Source organism: Poecile atricapillus, chromosome 7 (genome assembly GCF_030490865.1).
Source record: "Poecile atricapillus isolate bPoeAtr1 chromosome 7, bPoeAtr1.hap1, whole genome shotgun sequence".
NCBI lineage: Eukaryota > Metazoa > Chordata > Aves > Passeriformes > Paridae > Poecile > Poecile atricapillus.
Window position 1 is genome coordinate 7,697,992 of NC_081255.1, and position 15,143 is coordinate 7,713,134.

The 15,143-nt window shown below is 60.0% G+C and overlaps 1 protein-coding gene across 1 annotated transcript; it reads left to right on the forward strand.

Moving 5' to 3' along the window:
- QSOX1 (quiescin sulfhydryl oxidase 1) lies at positions 1 to 11,324 on the forward strand. Its single transcript, XM_058843144.1, has 12 exons — positions 1 to 401; positions 2,532 to 2,632; positions 3,968 to 4,016; positions 4,121 to 4,223; positions 5,002 to 5,092; positions 5,310 to 5,455; positions 5,876 to 6,013; positions 6,139 to 6,268; positions 8,090 to 8,212; positions 8,322 to 8,466; positions 8,710 to 8,889; positions 9,244 to 11,324. Exons 1-12 carry the CDS (start codon positions 134 to 136, stop codon positions 9,972 to 9,974), a joined length of 2,205 nt encoding a protein of 734 aa, XP_058699127.1. The 5' UTR covers positions 1 to 133; the 3' UTR covers positions 9,975 to 11,324.
- Positions 11,325 to 15,143: the final 3,819 nt, after the last annotated feature.

Here is a 15,143-nt window from a genome sequence, read left to right on the forward strand (position 1 = left end):
TGGGTGTTCGTGCCCGGTCCCGGTGTGAGGCTCCCCGCCTTGTCCCCGCCCCGGCCCCGCCCCAGGGGCGGTGCTGCGGGCGGCTCCGGGCGCTAAAGGCGGCTCCGGGCGGTGCCGCCCGGCCTGGCGGGCGATGTGGCGGCGGCGGGCGCGGGCCGGGGGCCGCGGGGGCCCGGCGGCTCTCCCGCCGCTCCTGCTGCTTTTCCTGCTGCTCCGGGTGCCCGCGGTGCGGCCCGGCCCCCTCTACTCGGCCTCTGACCCCCTGGAGCTGCTGGGGCCGGGGGCGGAGGGGCGGCTGCTGGGCTCCAGCAGCGCCTGGGCCGTCGAGTTCTTCGCCTCCTGGTGCGGGCACTGCATCCACTTCGCGCCCACATGGCGGGCCCTGGCCCACGACATCCGCGGTGAGTCCCCAGCCCCGCTGGCTCCCCCTTCTCCTCATCCCCGCCTGCCCGCCCCATCGGCTTCCCCGATCCCTCCCTCTGGCCTTGACCTTGTTAACCCGCACCCCTTATCCCTGTCTCCGTCCTCTTCTGTCAGCACCCAGTGGCTCTGCCCCTGCGCTCTCAAATTCCCACTGCATCTCTGTCTGTTCACCCCTAAATCCTCCTTGCTGTGCCCCTGCGCAGGGGGTCCCGCTTCCCCCAAGACCAGGAGCATCCTGCAGTCCCTCCTGCGTCCTTTCCCCGTCGTTCTCCTCCTCTCCGCCCGCATTCTTAAACCCCCCCCCTGCATCCCGGGCTCTGCATCCTCGTCCTCGTGAGCATCCCTTCATCCTCTCTGTGTCCTTCCCACCGCCATCCCTCAATCCGCTCTGCCCTTCCCTCTATCAGCTCCCCAAACCCCCCTGCGGCCCATCTCCAGCCTCCCTGGAACATCAGCCTGGTGGGAAGGCCCAGCTCCCTCCCGGTGTCCAGGTTTTCTCCCCCGCTATCCAGGCCTGGCTTAGCAGCATCCCTGGACCTCCTTTGGCAGGGAGAAGCTCAGGCTGAGCCCGCCCCAGCCATGGGGGGGTCCCGCTGCCCCCCAGACCTTCCCTCAGCCCCGCTCCTCCCGGTGCCTGCAGGGACAGGGATGGCAGGTTGCTGGGCACTGATCCCAGCTGGTTTGTTCCCGGCTTTGACCTTGATGGCTGGCCGGTGCCAGCCCTGCCTGGGGACCCGCACACCCCGCCGCTGGGCCCCTCGTCCTGCCGGGACTCATCGTGCCTTCCCCGGCATCCCGGGGTGCTTCTCCTCCCTGTTATTGCCCTAATTGATCCAGCGCGGTGGCTGCCGCATGAGTCAGGCGGGCATTCCGTCCCTCCGAGGGGATGCCGTCCCTCCCTGGGGATGCCGTCAGAGCTCCCCAACGGGCAGGATGTGAGGAATGGGGTGCGTGCCCGGGCCCCGCGGGGTAATGCCGGCTCTCCTGGCCCCTCTCCAAAAGAGGGCTCCCCCAGGGCTCCCCGCTCCGGAGGCCGGGCTGTGGATGGTGTGCCCATGGAGGCAGGGCAGGGAAACCGCCCCCGTGCTGCTCAGCATCCTCGCTGCCATTCCCACGGCTGGATTTTCGTAGGAGTGGGCTGGACGGGGAGGATGCTGGGGTGACCTGCGGGCACCACGTGCAGATGAGTGCAGAAACGTGCCTGGCTCCCTGCAGCAGGGCTCGTCACCAGTCCTCTTGTGCCACGAGTGCCAGGGCAGTGGGAAGGAGCTCACCTGTCCTGTCACCTGAGACGGGGACAGTGTGTCCCTGCCTCCAGCATTCTCCTGCCTAGGGCAGCATGGGCTCCATCTGCGTGCCATGTCCCTCCTTGTCCTACTCTGAGGATCTGCGGGACATTCTCCAGCTTGTGTCCTTTACACTAAAAAGAAGCCATTTCAGAGCTTTATTCTCCGTTTTCCTGCTGCTGCTTAAAATGCCTCCATTCCACCTTTTGTCCATCTGTTTTACCCCAGGGGCTTGCTGGTCTTCACTGGGGAGTCAGAAATGGGGAGTGGATGCTCAGAACTGGGGCAGGCTCTGCTGCAGTGCCCTGGCCTGCCTGCTGGTTTTGGGTTATTCCCTCTTGGTTATCAGCTGTGCCCTTGGTCTGGGGTGAGACAAGCTGGAGCCAGTGTTCCTTGCTCTCCCTGAGCTGTGGCTAGCAATCTCTCTCCTTCTCCTGGTGTCCTCTTCCCAGGAGCTGGGGCAGAGGCTGGACAGGCAGAACCAGCCAGGCAGGCAGTGTCGGGCAGAGCTGTCTGTGCTCCTTCACTGGCAGAGCAGGGCGTGCAAAGCCGGCTCCCGCCTCGCACGGTTTTCCCTGTGTTCCTGCTGCCTGGAAAGTAGGGCACCATGCACCAGTACAGACCACAGCCCTGGGTGTTTGGGCTTGGAAACCATCGGTCACTGTCCTGCGAAGGGCAAGCAGTGATTTTGGGACAGGAGGATCTCTGCTGCTGGCACAACAGGAGATCCCTCCTGTCTCTGCAAGCGCTCCTGGGGAGGAGGGTGGTTTTTGGGGCCGTGGGGGTGCTGAGCTGTGCTGTCCTCATCCTCTGTTCCCACAGAGTGGAGGCCTGCAGTGATCCTGGCGGCCATCGACTGTGCTGACGAGGAAAACCAGCAAGTGTGCTCCGATTTCGGGATAACCGGCTTCCCCACCATGAAGGTGAGACTGCGTGTGCCGGGTACTTGCTGGGTTTCACTGTGCTTTGCCTTTTGGCCAATCCCTCTCTTGCCCAATCAGATTGACAGGGGTATTGCACCAAAATACTCCCCTTGGGGCTTTGCAGGCTGAAGCTGTTTCACCCTTCCCCAAAACAGTGCTGTGTCCTGGCTGCAGCTGGTACAACTGCTGGGTGATGGAGCAACAAGGAGGGGGGAAAAACCAAAACGGTGTTTTGTGGCGAAATACAGGGGCTGGATCTCTGCTAGGATGAGGGAGAGTCTGAATCCTGAGTTGGAAACACTCAAGAAAGGCAGTTTGAGTGCAGAGAGAGGTTGCAGGCACATGTTTTGGAGGAGGGCATGGGGATGCTGCGGGAGGTTGCAACTCCTGGGAGCCTCCTGTGGTGGCTGGCAAGGAGCCACCCCTCCTCCTCCTGGGCCTGTGCCCAGCCCTTTAGCTGTGTCAACACACTGTTCTGCAGAGCTTCCCGCTGCAAACAGAGCCTTGCTCCAACACAAGCAGTGAAGCCAAAGCACTCCAGGTGCCACAGTCAGCAGTTAAAACCAGGATTGCCTTGAGGTGGAATGGGTAGGGATGAGGGTTTTATCAGACATGCCCTCAGTCCCAGCTTGCAGGCTCTGCTCCAGGTGAGGTCAAAATTGGGGTTTTCCAAGCAGATTGGCTCAGCCCCAGCCCTGCCCTTAGGTCTCACCAGGTGCCCACTGCCCGGGGACTCTGATGGAAACATCTCCTGGGGCAGGGAGGTGTTGCTGTGTTGTGTGGCTGATGTGGCCATGCCAAGATGCCACTTGCTTCACATCCCATGTCCCTGCCGAGCACCTTTTGCAAACAGCCCCAGCTCCCAGCCCAGCCTGCAAAGCAAACACCTGGCTGATGCAACCTGGTGTTGCTGCTCTGGCTCTGCCCTGGTTACTGGAGACACTGTGGGAGGCTGGGAGTGGGGAAACCCCCTTTTTCCTGCTTTGTCAGAGCTCTGGAGCAGGGAGTTGGATTTGCAGGACTGGGGAGGTTCCAGCTGCCTCCCTGGAACCCCTGAAGACACCTGCTGCACTATCTGCCAGTGCTCAGCCCTTGGCTGGATATGGCTTCCAGCCCATACCTGCATCCCTCCCTTCTGGGGATGCCCCAAAAGATGGGGACATGGCTGGGGGCTCCCTCTGTGCTCACTGATGTCAGTTGGTATGCTGCAGTGTTGTGGGGAAACTGAGGCAGAGCTGATCTACAGGGAGCCCCAGCATGCTGGGTTGCACTCCCTCCTGTCCCACTCCAAACACTCACGCCAGTTTCCCCTTGTGTTTTTTTTTCCCCTTTCAGTTCTTCAGAGCTTTTAGCAAGAAGCCAGAGGATGGGATAAGGATTACCAGTGAGTATCCAGAGCTGGGGGGCAGCTCCAAGCAACTTCCCTTGGCTCAACCCCTGGGATTGGCTTCCCCAGGACTGACCCCTCGGTGTCCTGTCCCCCTGCAGATCCCAGTGCCACTGTTGAGGAGCTGCGCCATGCCATCATCACCAACCTTGAGAAGAGCCAGGATGCCTGGCCACCTGCCTGTCCTCCGCTGGAGCCAGCAAGGTAGGGGCAGCAGGAGGCCAGGATGGCCTCTGTCCCATGGGGAGCAGATTTCTGGGGAAATCCTGATCCCAAAATGAGCAAGGAGCAGCTACTGCATCACCCACGTGCCAGGGGGACACAGATGACCTGGCCAGGGTAGAGATATTTCCATGCCCAGATGAGGATGGGCCATATTAATACATCTCCTAACAAACCTGCTCATCAGCCTTACTTGGAACAAACAACTCCTGGGCCCCAAATCCTTTGGGACATCGCAGTGTCATGCCATGCTGAGTGAGGCTGCGTTAGAAGCTTTCTCCTGTCCTGAAAAAGGGTTTTCTTGATTCTGTACAATTTTGCTGGTGTTTGAGTTGTCCTTGCTGGATGCAAGCAGTTGCTGCATTGTCATGAGAAGAAGCCTTTGGATTTCCCAAAGCAATGGTTGAGCCAGGTACTCTGGTGCCTCTGTGTCTTAGCCAAAAAAAACCTCAAGCCCTGGTTCAAATTCTTTGCTGTTTTATCCCCGGGCGTGCGTACAGCTCCCTCCTGCCCTGCCCTGCCTGTGCTTTGTTTTTAACCTCCTTGGCCAAGCGCAGTGGGTTTTCTCAAAGCCTGTGAACCAGAGCATAAAACTAGGCTGGAAACTTCAGCAGGAGGAATTGCCTGCTCAGTGGGGCTGATCCTGCACCAGCATTCCCTGCCAAATCCCAGTGGTCAAGGATCAAACCCCTTGTGAGGGGGAGGGCAGAGCATCCTGCTGATGCCGAGGCACCTGCTGCTGTCCTCCTGTCTCTTGCAGCGCCGAGGAGGTTCGCACCTTCTTCCAGAGGAACAAGGACCAGTACTTGGCACTCATCTTCGAGAAGAGCAACTCCTTTGTGGGAAGAGAGGTGGGCACTGCTGCCTTTATCCCCCACTTTTCTTGGAGCCTGTGTCCCTGGTGCCTGATAACTCCTGGGTGCCTTTGGCGGGGCAGCTCTCCGGGAAGCCTCCCTGCTTAGCTTAGCCAGTGCCAAACATTACACAGGGCACTGAACAGCTCTGCTACCTCCCTGATGGGGCTGGGGAATCCCTCTGCACCCCCCCATCTGACCCTGGGGTTTGCAGGTGACCCTGGACATGCTGCAGTACGAGAACATCGCGGTGAGGAGGGTGCTGAGCAGCGAGGAGGAGCTCGTGGAGAAGTTCGGTGTCACCTCCTTCCCCTCTGGATACCTGCTCCTCCGCAATGGCTCCTTCTCCCGCCTGCCTGTGTGAGTGTGGGACACATCCCACATCTGGGGATGCTGGTGGGGTGTCAGCCTTGTGCCCCATCTCTGTGCTCAATTGTACTTGTGGGAAGGTGCATTAGGAAGGAGACAGTGGCTGGGCAGGGGAGGCTGGTGAGAGGTTGCTGGTGGTCATTGAGCTGCACTGCCAGCCCTGGATGGAGCTGAAAGAAGGGAAAATCCTTGTGACTGAGCCATTCCCTTCCCACACCTGCCCAGAGGTGACATGATATGACTACCTGGGGCTCAACTCTGCTCCAGGATGCAGGAGGAGACTATGGAGCACCCCACACTCCCTCCCCAGGCTGAACTACCCACTTGGCTAAGCCTTCATCTCCTTTGCTTCCTTCCTTGGGGTCAGGGTTCGTGAGGGAAGAGGCACTTAGGGCTTCTCCTTCCTGGCAGGCACATGGAGGCGCGCTCCTTCTACACCTACTACCTGCGCACGCTCACGGGCATCACCCGCGGCTCCTACAAGCTGAACGCCACGGCCAGCACCTTCAACGAGACCGACCGCGTGTCACATCCTCTGCGAGCCGACCGGTCAGACCCCTCACCCTGCTGGGCAAACTGGGCAAACTGGGGAGGCCAAGGGCTGGGACCTGGGAGGACCCTCGGGGTGAGGATTAAGGGGCTGACGGAGCCTCGTGTTGCGCTGCCCTCCCCAGCTCCAAGCTGTACATGGCCGACCTGGAGTCCGCGCTGCACTACTCGCTGCGGGTGGAGGCTGCCCGTGCCTCCTCGCTGTCGGGAGCACAGCTGGCTGCCTTCAAGTGCTACGTGGCCACGCTGGTGAAGGTGAGGAGCTCTGGCTGTCAGGAGAGGAACTGCCTGTGCCTCCCTTTGTTTGTTTATCAAGTGCAAACACACACTGCGAGCCACCATGTCCCAGTACTCGCAGGCAGTGAAGCGTGGCAGTCTCAGGTGTGGGCCCTATGTCCTGGTTGCTGAGTGTATCCCCTGGCTGCTGCCAGGCAGTCCCCATCCATGTGGATCTCCAAACTCAGCCCAGAGTCCCAGTGGGATCTAAGAGGGAGTGCTGGACTGCTTTAAATGCTGGCTTTGGTGGCAGTGGGACCATCGCTTGGAGGAGGTGTCGAGGCAGGAGGTCTTTTCAGAAGAGAGGCAGTCACCTGCTGGGGTGTCAGAGATGGTCCCAGGGGTTTGTCACTGATCTGGATGCTCAACTCAGGGAGCCAGTCTCTGCAGGCTCCTTTGGTAATAGTCCAGGAGAGGAACTCCCACTCCGAGTCAGGCTCCAGACAAGCCTAATTTAAGGTCTCCTTTTTTCTTCTATGTTAGGCCTGGCACAGCTGAAGTGACTGAGAGCTTTGAGCCAGCACAAGCAGGGCAGTTTAATTTCCTGCTGTGATGGAGTCCTGCTGCATTTGGCTGTTTCCTCCACTGGGCCAGCAGGAGCCCTGTCTCCATCCCAGTCCTTGTCACAGTCCAGGCTACTTGGCAGACGGGGGCCATGAGCTCCTTCTTTGCTCCCTCCTTTGTCACCAAGGGTCTCACGCTCAGTTTGGACCTTGCATGGCCCTCACTGATGTACAAGACACCCTCTGCTCCCACCCCCATCTGCTCTCCCCCAGGAAAGAGCTCCAGACACATGCCTAAAGTCCTCAGACCTTCATGTGGCTCCTCTGCCTGCCTCCAACCATTGCCCTCATTCTTTCTCCCTTCAATGTGAACTTCAGAGAAAGGGAAATAAATCCCTGTGGCACCAGCTCCCTGCTCATGGGTACAGCTGTGCTGGGGTGGTGGGCAGCAGCAATGGTTTTATTTGATCCATTTTTAATTCTTCCTGCAAACCTTCCCCTGGGTGCTGCTGCTTCCCCGGGGACGCTGAGCCAGCACTGCCATTGCCCTGCTCATCCACAGGACGGAGCAGCATCCCCAGGATTGCCAGCCCAGGGCTCAGCCTGGGGGAGCTCAGCCAGCAGGTCCCAGCCTTAACTCTTGCATTCCCAAGAGGTATTAAAGGAAAGGAGGGGGGGGGGGGAAAGTCCTAACGTGGAAAAAAGTGGAGGCAGGGAATCGCACAGCAAAGCCTTCTGTCCGAGGAGTTGAGAGACACTGTTTGCAGCACAACTGCTACTTTCCCCTGCAAATTTGGGTCTTTGCATCTGGTTCACCTTGGGCCTGGGAGGAAGAACAGCTCAGACTCAGCAAAATCCTCCTTCTTTTCTCTTTTCCATCACTTCTCCTGTGTGCTGGTGTTTCCTCCTCCCCACAGGTCGGTCCCTCTGTCTGTCTGTCTGTTGGTGGCACAGGCTGCCAGGCTGCTCCTCTTCCAGGAGTGGTTTTAAAGTGCAGCTGCTAATCGGCTTTGCCAGACTTATGGACAGAGTGGCTTTTTGCCTCCCTCAGTTGGGGCTGGGGTTTGAAGCCTGAACATACACACAAGGGACTTGTCACCTGGGGGTGGGTGACAAGCTGCAACCCCCAGCCCCTCGGAGATGGGCACCAAAACCTTGCCAGGGCCACGCTGCTCTCCAGCAGAGAGGATGCTGGTGCTGCCTGGTGCCTGTGCTGGTGAGCCAGGGGTGCCTGTGGGCTGCTCTGTTGCTCCCAACGTGGAATCTGTGTTTTCTCACCCCTCTCCCTGCTCTGCAGTACTTCCCAGGGCGCCCCTGCGTGCAGACCTACCTGCAGACCCTGGATGCCTGGCTGAGGAACTGGACAGAGCCTGAGCTGCCCCGCACAGTTTTGAAGGAGGCCATGAAGAATAACAGAGATGTAAGATGCCCATGGGGACCCCCAACCCCTGCTCTCCTTACCCCTGCCCCTTGCCCCCCAGCTGGCACTGCCTACCAGCCCCATCATGCCGTGTCCATCTGTCCACCAGGCCTCCCACCCCTCCGTGCTCCCCACCAACGTGACCTGGGTGGGCTGCCAGGGCAGTGAACGCCACTTCCGTGGTTACCCCTGTGGGCTCTGGACCATCTTCCATCTGCTGACTGTCCAGGCTGCCCAGAATGGCCCTGACAAAGGTACTGGTGTCCCTGGGGGCGTCAGGGGCTCAGGGAGGGAGTGTCCAGCTGAGCTCTGGCATGGGTAGGGATGCTGTATGTGGACAAAGGCTTGTTTCTTCCCCTTTCTTCATCTCATCCAGGAGTAGTTTCCATGGGGTAGAGGAGACGCAGAGCTGGGGTGTGGGGTTGCTAGCTCAGCTGTGGGACTGTGGTGGTGGCACTGGGGGGTCCAGACTCACCCCTGTGCTCTGCCTCCCCCAGAGTTACCCCTGGAGGTGCTGAGCACCATGCGCTGCTACGTCCGGCACTTCTTCGGCTGCCAGGAGTGCGCCGAGCACTTTGAGGCCATGGCAGCCAAGTCCATGGACAAGGTGGCGAGCAGGGAGGAGGCCATCCTCTGGCTCTGGTCCCACCACAACGAGGTCAACGCTCGCCTGGCGGGTAAGGGGGGGAAAAGGGGAGGTGAGGTGGAGGAGCATCACTCCTCCTGGATGAGTCTGGCAGCTGGCTGCAGGCTGTAGCAGTGGGGACATCCTGTTGTCATTGTCCCCCATCCCAGGGGACAGCAGCTGGTCACACAGCATCAGACTGCCCCGGAGATACAGTTGGATCTTAGATGCTCCTTACAGGGAGCTTCCCAAAGCTGCTGTTTGCCCTCAGAGAACCCCTCCTCCCGAGGTGGCTCATCCAAATGTCCCCATCCTCAGCTGCTGGATTCCCCAGGGTGTTTATACAGGGGGAGGGAGCATCACGTGTCCCCTCTAACCCCACCCTCGCTGGCTCCGGTCCCTGCAGGAGGTGACACGGAGGACCCCAAGTTCCCCAAGCTGCAGTGGCCTCCGCCGGACTTGTGTCCCCAGTGCCACAAGGAGGAGCGGGGGGTCCATGCCTGGGAGGAGCCGGCCGTGGTCACGTTCCTCAAGGCACACTTCTCCCCGGCCAACATCTACATGGACTTCGCCGAGCCCGACCCCATCCCCGTGGCCAGGGAAGGGCCGGGAGCCAGGCTGGGCACGGAGGGCCCGCGAGAGGAGAGGGGGAGAGAAGAGGAGGAAAAGGAGCCAGAGGGAGAGGCGAGAATCCCGGGGCGCCCGGGCTCCCCAGAGCCGCGGCGGCCCAGCATCGTGCGGCTGAACCCCAAATTGCGGGAGGGGGGCGAGGACATCGTGGACCTGGATTCCTTCAGCGAGCAGCACTTCAAGAGCCAGGCGCTGCGAGCGGCCGCGGGCCGGCGTCGGCGCATCAGCAAGCGGGACACCATGGCCCTGCCCCGGGATGCTGCGGCGGGCAGGGAGCGCCGGCGGGCCCCCGGCGTCCTGCTCCGGGAGGAGGAGGAGGAGGATATTGGGGAGGGCCTGCGGAGGAGCCCCTGGCTGCGGGTGCTTGGATTGGGCTTCTCCCGCCTGGACATCAGCCTGTGCGTGGCTCTCTACTTCCTCTCCTCCATGTGCCTCCTGGGCATGTACACCTTCTTCCGCCTCCGCACCCGCGCTCGGAAAGGCCGCCCCGGCTTCCCCATGGCCTGAGAGGGGTTGGGGGGCCTGGGGGTTTTTCCCAGGGGTGGGTGGGCTGCTAAGGCAGGACACCCCTGGAACAGCGTTTTGTGCCACAGCGGGCAGGGATCTGGCACATCCCCCCTCCAGGGTAGGGGGTTGAGGGCTGTTTTTGGGAGGAAGGAGGTGTCAGAGCATCCCCCTCTCGAGTCATAGTGCCATGTTTCTGGGTGTGTGGGAGCCGGGACATGAACGGTGGTTTGTGTTTTGGCACCCAGCTGCCCTCGGGAGCTCCCTGGCACGGGGCTGGTTTCAAACTGGGAAGCCCAGTCCCGGGCTGGAGGGCAGCCCATTGGGATCCAACCACTAGTGGGGCCAGGAGAGTGGAGGTTTAGCCACCCCCAAAAAGCGGCCAGTGCTGGGTGGGGGCAGCACTCATGGGTTCAGATGCATTTTCTGTCCTCTCTCTTTGAGATGTGGCCCAGGGCCTCCCCACCTGTCCTTGCCCCTTCTCCATGCTCTTGTTCGTTCTCTGCTTGTCTTAGTGGAATAAATTATTTTTGCCGATGCCTGCCCTGCTGTTTTGGCTGGTCCCTGCCACGTGGTCATGCTGGACTACCACACCCCATTCCTGATGTCCCTGTTCCTGCTTCCACCCCACCGTGAGAAGAGCACTCAGTTTAAAAATCCTTTCAATATTTTTTTATCATTACTGTATGTTTTCTCCTGCCTTCTGCTTGGGGATGATGCACTTTTGGGCAGCTGCCCCCCTGTACAGCTGGTACATCCCCAGGCCTGGGATGGCTCCTGGTTTCTCCTCAAGCAGGGGGAGGCAGAGGGAGCATTTGGGGGCCAGGAAGCTGCTGGAAAAAAAGTTGGCAGGAGCTGTGGAGCTTCAGTTCAGTGCTGCCCATGCCCGTGGTCCGGAGCAGGGAGACACACGGCAGCATCCCTCGGGACCAGGACTTCCGTGGGTGTGGGCCCCCTGCGCCTGTCCCCGATTCTCTCTGCCCTTTTATCCTTGTTAGGAATCATTAAGGAAAATGGTTGTTTTCCAGAGCCAGGCCCGGGGCCATCTGCTCTCCCAGCGCTGTCTAAATCCCCCTGTAACAAATTCATTGGGATTACGCTGCCCTCCCCTAATCCTGGCCCATCCCCCCGCGTGGGGGATTTAAAAGGATTAGAGCCCGGCCGATAATAAACTTTATTAAGGGGGAGGGGGGGTGTCAATCCGATTTGGAGCCTTTTTCTTGATATCTTCACTTTGCCCAGGTGGGAGGCGAGGGCCGGGCGGGATAGGGAGGAGGGTGCCCAGCTCTGCTGCTGCTCTGGCTCCTCCAGCCCTTCCTCCCTTACCTGCCCGTGAAATAAATTGTCTCTCTCCATCTTTCCTTTAATGTTTGTGTGTGGTCACGCTTCTAGGCGTTGTGGGGCTGGCACCCCTGTCCCTCTCGGCCTTGGCCGTGTCCCGTAAGCCGGCGCTCAGCAGCCTCGTCCCAGCCCAGAGCGGGGCTGGGTCCCCCGAGCCGGGGGCCGGCCCTGCCCATCTCCGGGTGATGGATGGGGAAGGTCTCATTGCTGCAGCCCTGCTGCCTCCTTCTCCGTGATTTCCCTGGGGGATTCACCCCCAGCATCAATAACCCCGCCCCGTGCACCCCCTTCCTTCCCCGCCAGCTGCTCCTCCGTGTGGGACCGAGGGACTGCGATGTGGGGCTGCCCGCCATCACCTCAGCCCCAAAATATCTCCGTGGGGTGGGCAGGGGGTGCAGCAGGTGGAGGGAGAGGGGGATTAGGGCCGGGCAGGTGGGCTCTGCCGGAAGGGGGTTAGCGGGATGCCCAGATTAGCGTCCTTGACAGGCCCGCAGCCTAAAGCTGCTGTGCACCCAGGAAAAAGAGAGTCTAGTAAATAGACTTTCCGTAATCCTGTTTGGTGCAGTCCCAATCCTCCCGGCCCCGGCTCTGCCGGCCTGTGGCACCGGGGTGTCCCCCTCCAACAGCTGGGGAGCCCCAGCGCAGGCACAAAGAGGCTGCTGCAGGGTTTGGAGTGTCCCCATCATTGTGTCCCCCTCTCGGGATGTCCTGGGGACAGGTCCCCCGTCAGCCTTGCACTGCGGGAGCATCAAACTGCTGTGGCCACACTCACAGGTGGAACAGGCTGTCCTGGGGGCCCAGCCCGAGCCCCCGAGCTGCCCTCCCTGATGGGGTCACCCCTTCCCGGCACTGCCAGGAGCCCGGGGGTCCCTGGGGCTAATTACCCAAATGGCCTCAGGCTGCCGCGAGGCCGCCGCTATTCCCTAATACAATTTACCCTCAAGTGCAATTTAATTTTCCGCGAGGCCGGTGGCCAGCCCCCCGCACACCCAGCCACCTTCCCACCCCTTCAGCGCTCGCTCCTTCCAGCCTTGCCCCTCTTCCCTTTCCCTCCTCGGCACACGGAAGAACATTTCTCCTCCGGCATCCCCTCTCCACCCGCGCTCCGGCCATAAAATCACCGGGGGTTCGCTGAGCGCCGATTAATTTTCAATTACGATTAGCAACGCCCCTGCCTGCGAGGGGAGAGGCTTTCCCTGGCTGCTGGTGAGTACCCGGCTCTCGATGTGCTTGTCCTCACTCCAGGCCGGTCCTGGCAATAGGGATGTCAGTGGGAGGGGGAAATTATTGGGATAATTCAGAGGTGGGGAGCGGGTGGGGCTCAGGGTGCTACGGCTGATGCTGCCGAGGGGAGGTGGCTTCATGCCAAAGGGTGGCTGTGGCAGCTTTGGACTTGCAAGGACGTCCCCACCTCGGTCTGGGGGAGCTGTTTTTGTCACACGAGGGGACTCTGGGAGCTGGGCTGACACCTGGCAAACTCTCTGCACGAGTGGCACAAAGCCTCAGCTCCCTGGCACCTCCAAACCCGTTTGGGGTTTGCTGACTGGGACAGAGCTGCACTCGCAGCCCCCAGACATGAGCCAGGAGTAGGTTTTCCTTAGATTTCCTTATATTCCTTTACATTTCCCCCAATTCTGCCTTGAAACTCCCTTATTGCACCAGGGGACAATTCACTGATGTCCCCCTCGGTGACACAGTGTCCAAGCCAACCCTAATTCCAGTGTGCCCCAGGCTGGGCCACACAAGGGGAGGCTGGGTTTGTATCTTGTCACAGGTTCTGGGATTTACCTGCATTTTATTAATGATTAATAGCAGGGAACGTGTGGGAGCACCATCCCTGCTCATCTGTGGGTTTTGCATCATCGCCTGGTGCTGCTCGTGTCTTCCTCTGGCTGCAGGGCCAGAGGGCTCCAGGCAATGCCAAGAAAGGAGCAGGGCATCTGCAGGGGGCCAGAGCCCCCCAAAAGTGCCCCAGAAATGCAACCTGATGAAAATCGACATTCACCCTTCTGCAGGCTGCTCACCATCGAGCCTTAGCTCTGGTTTAGCTCTGGGAGGAGGAGAAAGGCTGGAGGGGGGCATTTCACACCCACCACACATAACCCCCCCCCTCTCTGGGCGCCAGCAGGACCCAGCAGCGTTTTGGGTGGCACAGAGAGGATTTGCTGGGCAAGCACCTCATGCTCATCTCAAGCACCCTCTCCTTCCTGTGAGATGGGAAAAACAAACTCAAAAGAGACTCAAAGAGCCCAAAGTGATCAAAAAAATCCCTAAAGAGACCAAAAGACCCCCACCAACATAAGGAACAGATGGACAGCAGGAAGGATGGAGGGGAACAAAGCAATGCTACCAGGAGAGGAAGCCCAGGAGGGCTCTACTGGGAAGATGTGTGAGCGAGCACGGGGAAGATGCTGCTGGGGTGTTTTATTTTGGATGGTGGCAGCCTCTCAACCCCCTCCCTCCCCCCCTGACAGCATGATGCTTCCCCAAGGTGAAGGCTCGGTGCTGTGTGGCTCCCTTTGCCCACTCACCACTTCCATGAGTGATCCAGGGCAGGGCAGAGGGGGCTGGATCAATCTGGCAAAGCAGAAAAATGAATGAAAATTGAATTCCCCGAGGAGAAGGGGGTGGGGGGAGCTGTTATCCCGGCTGAGAGATAAATCAGAGCGTGCCAGAGAGCTGGGAGACCGCGGTGACTCCCAGCAGCGGTGGAATAATTAGGGAAATAGGTTGGAAATGCAGAGCAGCAGAAAAGGCAGGCGACGGGGCAGTGTCCGTCTGTCCGTCTGTCCGTCTGTCCGCGATTCCGGCTAAACTTCTGCCGTAAATCTGCTTTAGGGACCTGCCTTTCTGCGTGTTGGGAGCCACGCTCTGGCTGCCTGGGGGCTGGGGGGACACGGTGGCCCCTCCCCAAGGGGCTGCGGAGCGCAGGTGGCCGGGGCCGGCGGGGGTCTGGCGGTGCTTAATGCACTTAATGCGTGATTTAGGGGATGGGACGGGTTGGGGTTCACCTCCCTGCGGTGGGAGGCAGATTTTGGCGCTCCGTGAACTGCAGGGTTGAGCTCACTCCTGTGATGAGTGCACACCAGTCTCTCTACACAGAGCTGCGATATGAAGGGGACTGGGGTTTGCTCATAAAAATGAAGCTTCGAGGGATCAAACCTCAGCATCTCATAGAAAAACTTTAATTTTTTCCCAAGGAACCATCAGGCTTAATACATTTCTTAGGTTTTATTGCTTTTATCTTGAAACAGTTTTTTCCCAGTTGCTGGCTTGTCCCACCCGCACATTTCCTGACGAGGCAGGGTTTCAGCTTTTTTTTTCAGGCGGGAAAATCCTCTTCCTAACAGAGTGGAAACGAAGGCTTGGGATGGGCACACCTGAGCTGAGGGTGGCCGTGCTCTTGGCTGGGTGAGCATCCTCCCTCACTTGCCAGAAGCTGCCGTGTGCCTCGGGGGCCTCACCCTGCTCTCTGAGCAGAGCGGGACGGCCCGGCACATCGGGGCTGTTTGGCACTGTTGTCCCCAAGCTGGTGACACGGTGAGCATCGGGAAGGGCGATGCTCGGGGCACCCCCTGTCACTTCAGCTCCATTTCAGGGAGTTTCCGTGCTCAGCCCTTGGCTGCCAGGCGCCGCCACGAGTTTCCCGGCGTTGTCCCAGGGTTTTCCCTCAGCAGAGCCTCACGGGGATTCTCATGGAAGCCGCAGCCACTCCGAGCCCTTTCCCCCGTGACTTTGGCATCGCCACCCTTGTGCCGGGTGTAGGGCTGGGCACGCTGCAGCAACGCCGAGTTGGGCTGGCTCTTTGCATGCCCAGGTGTGTCCTTGGGG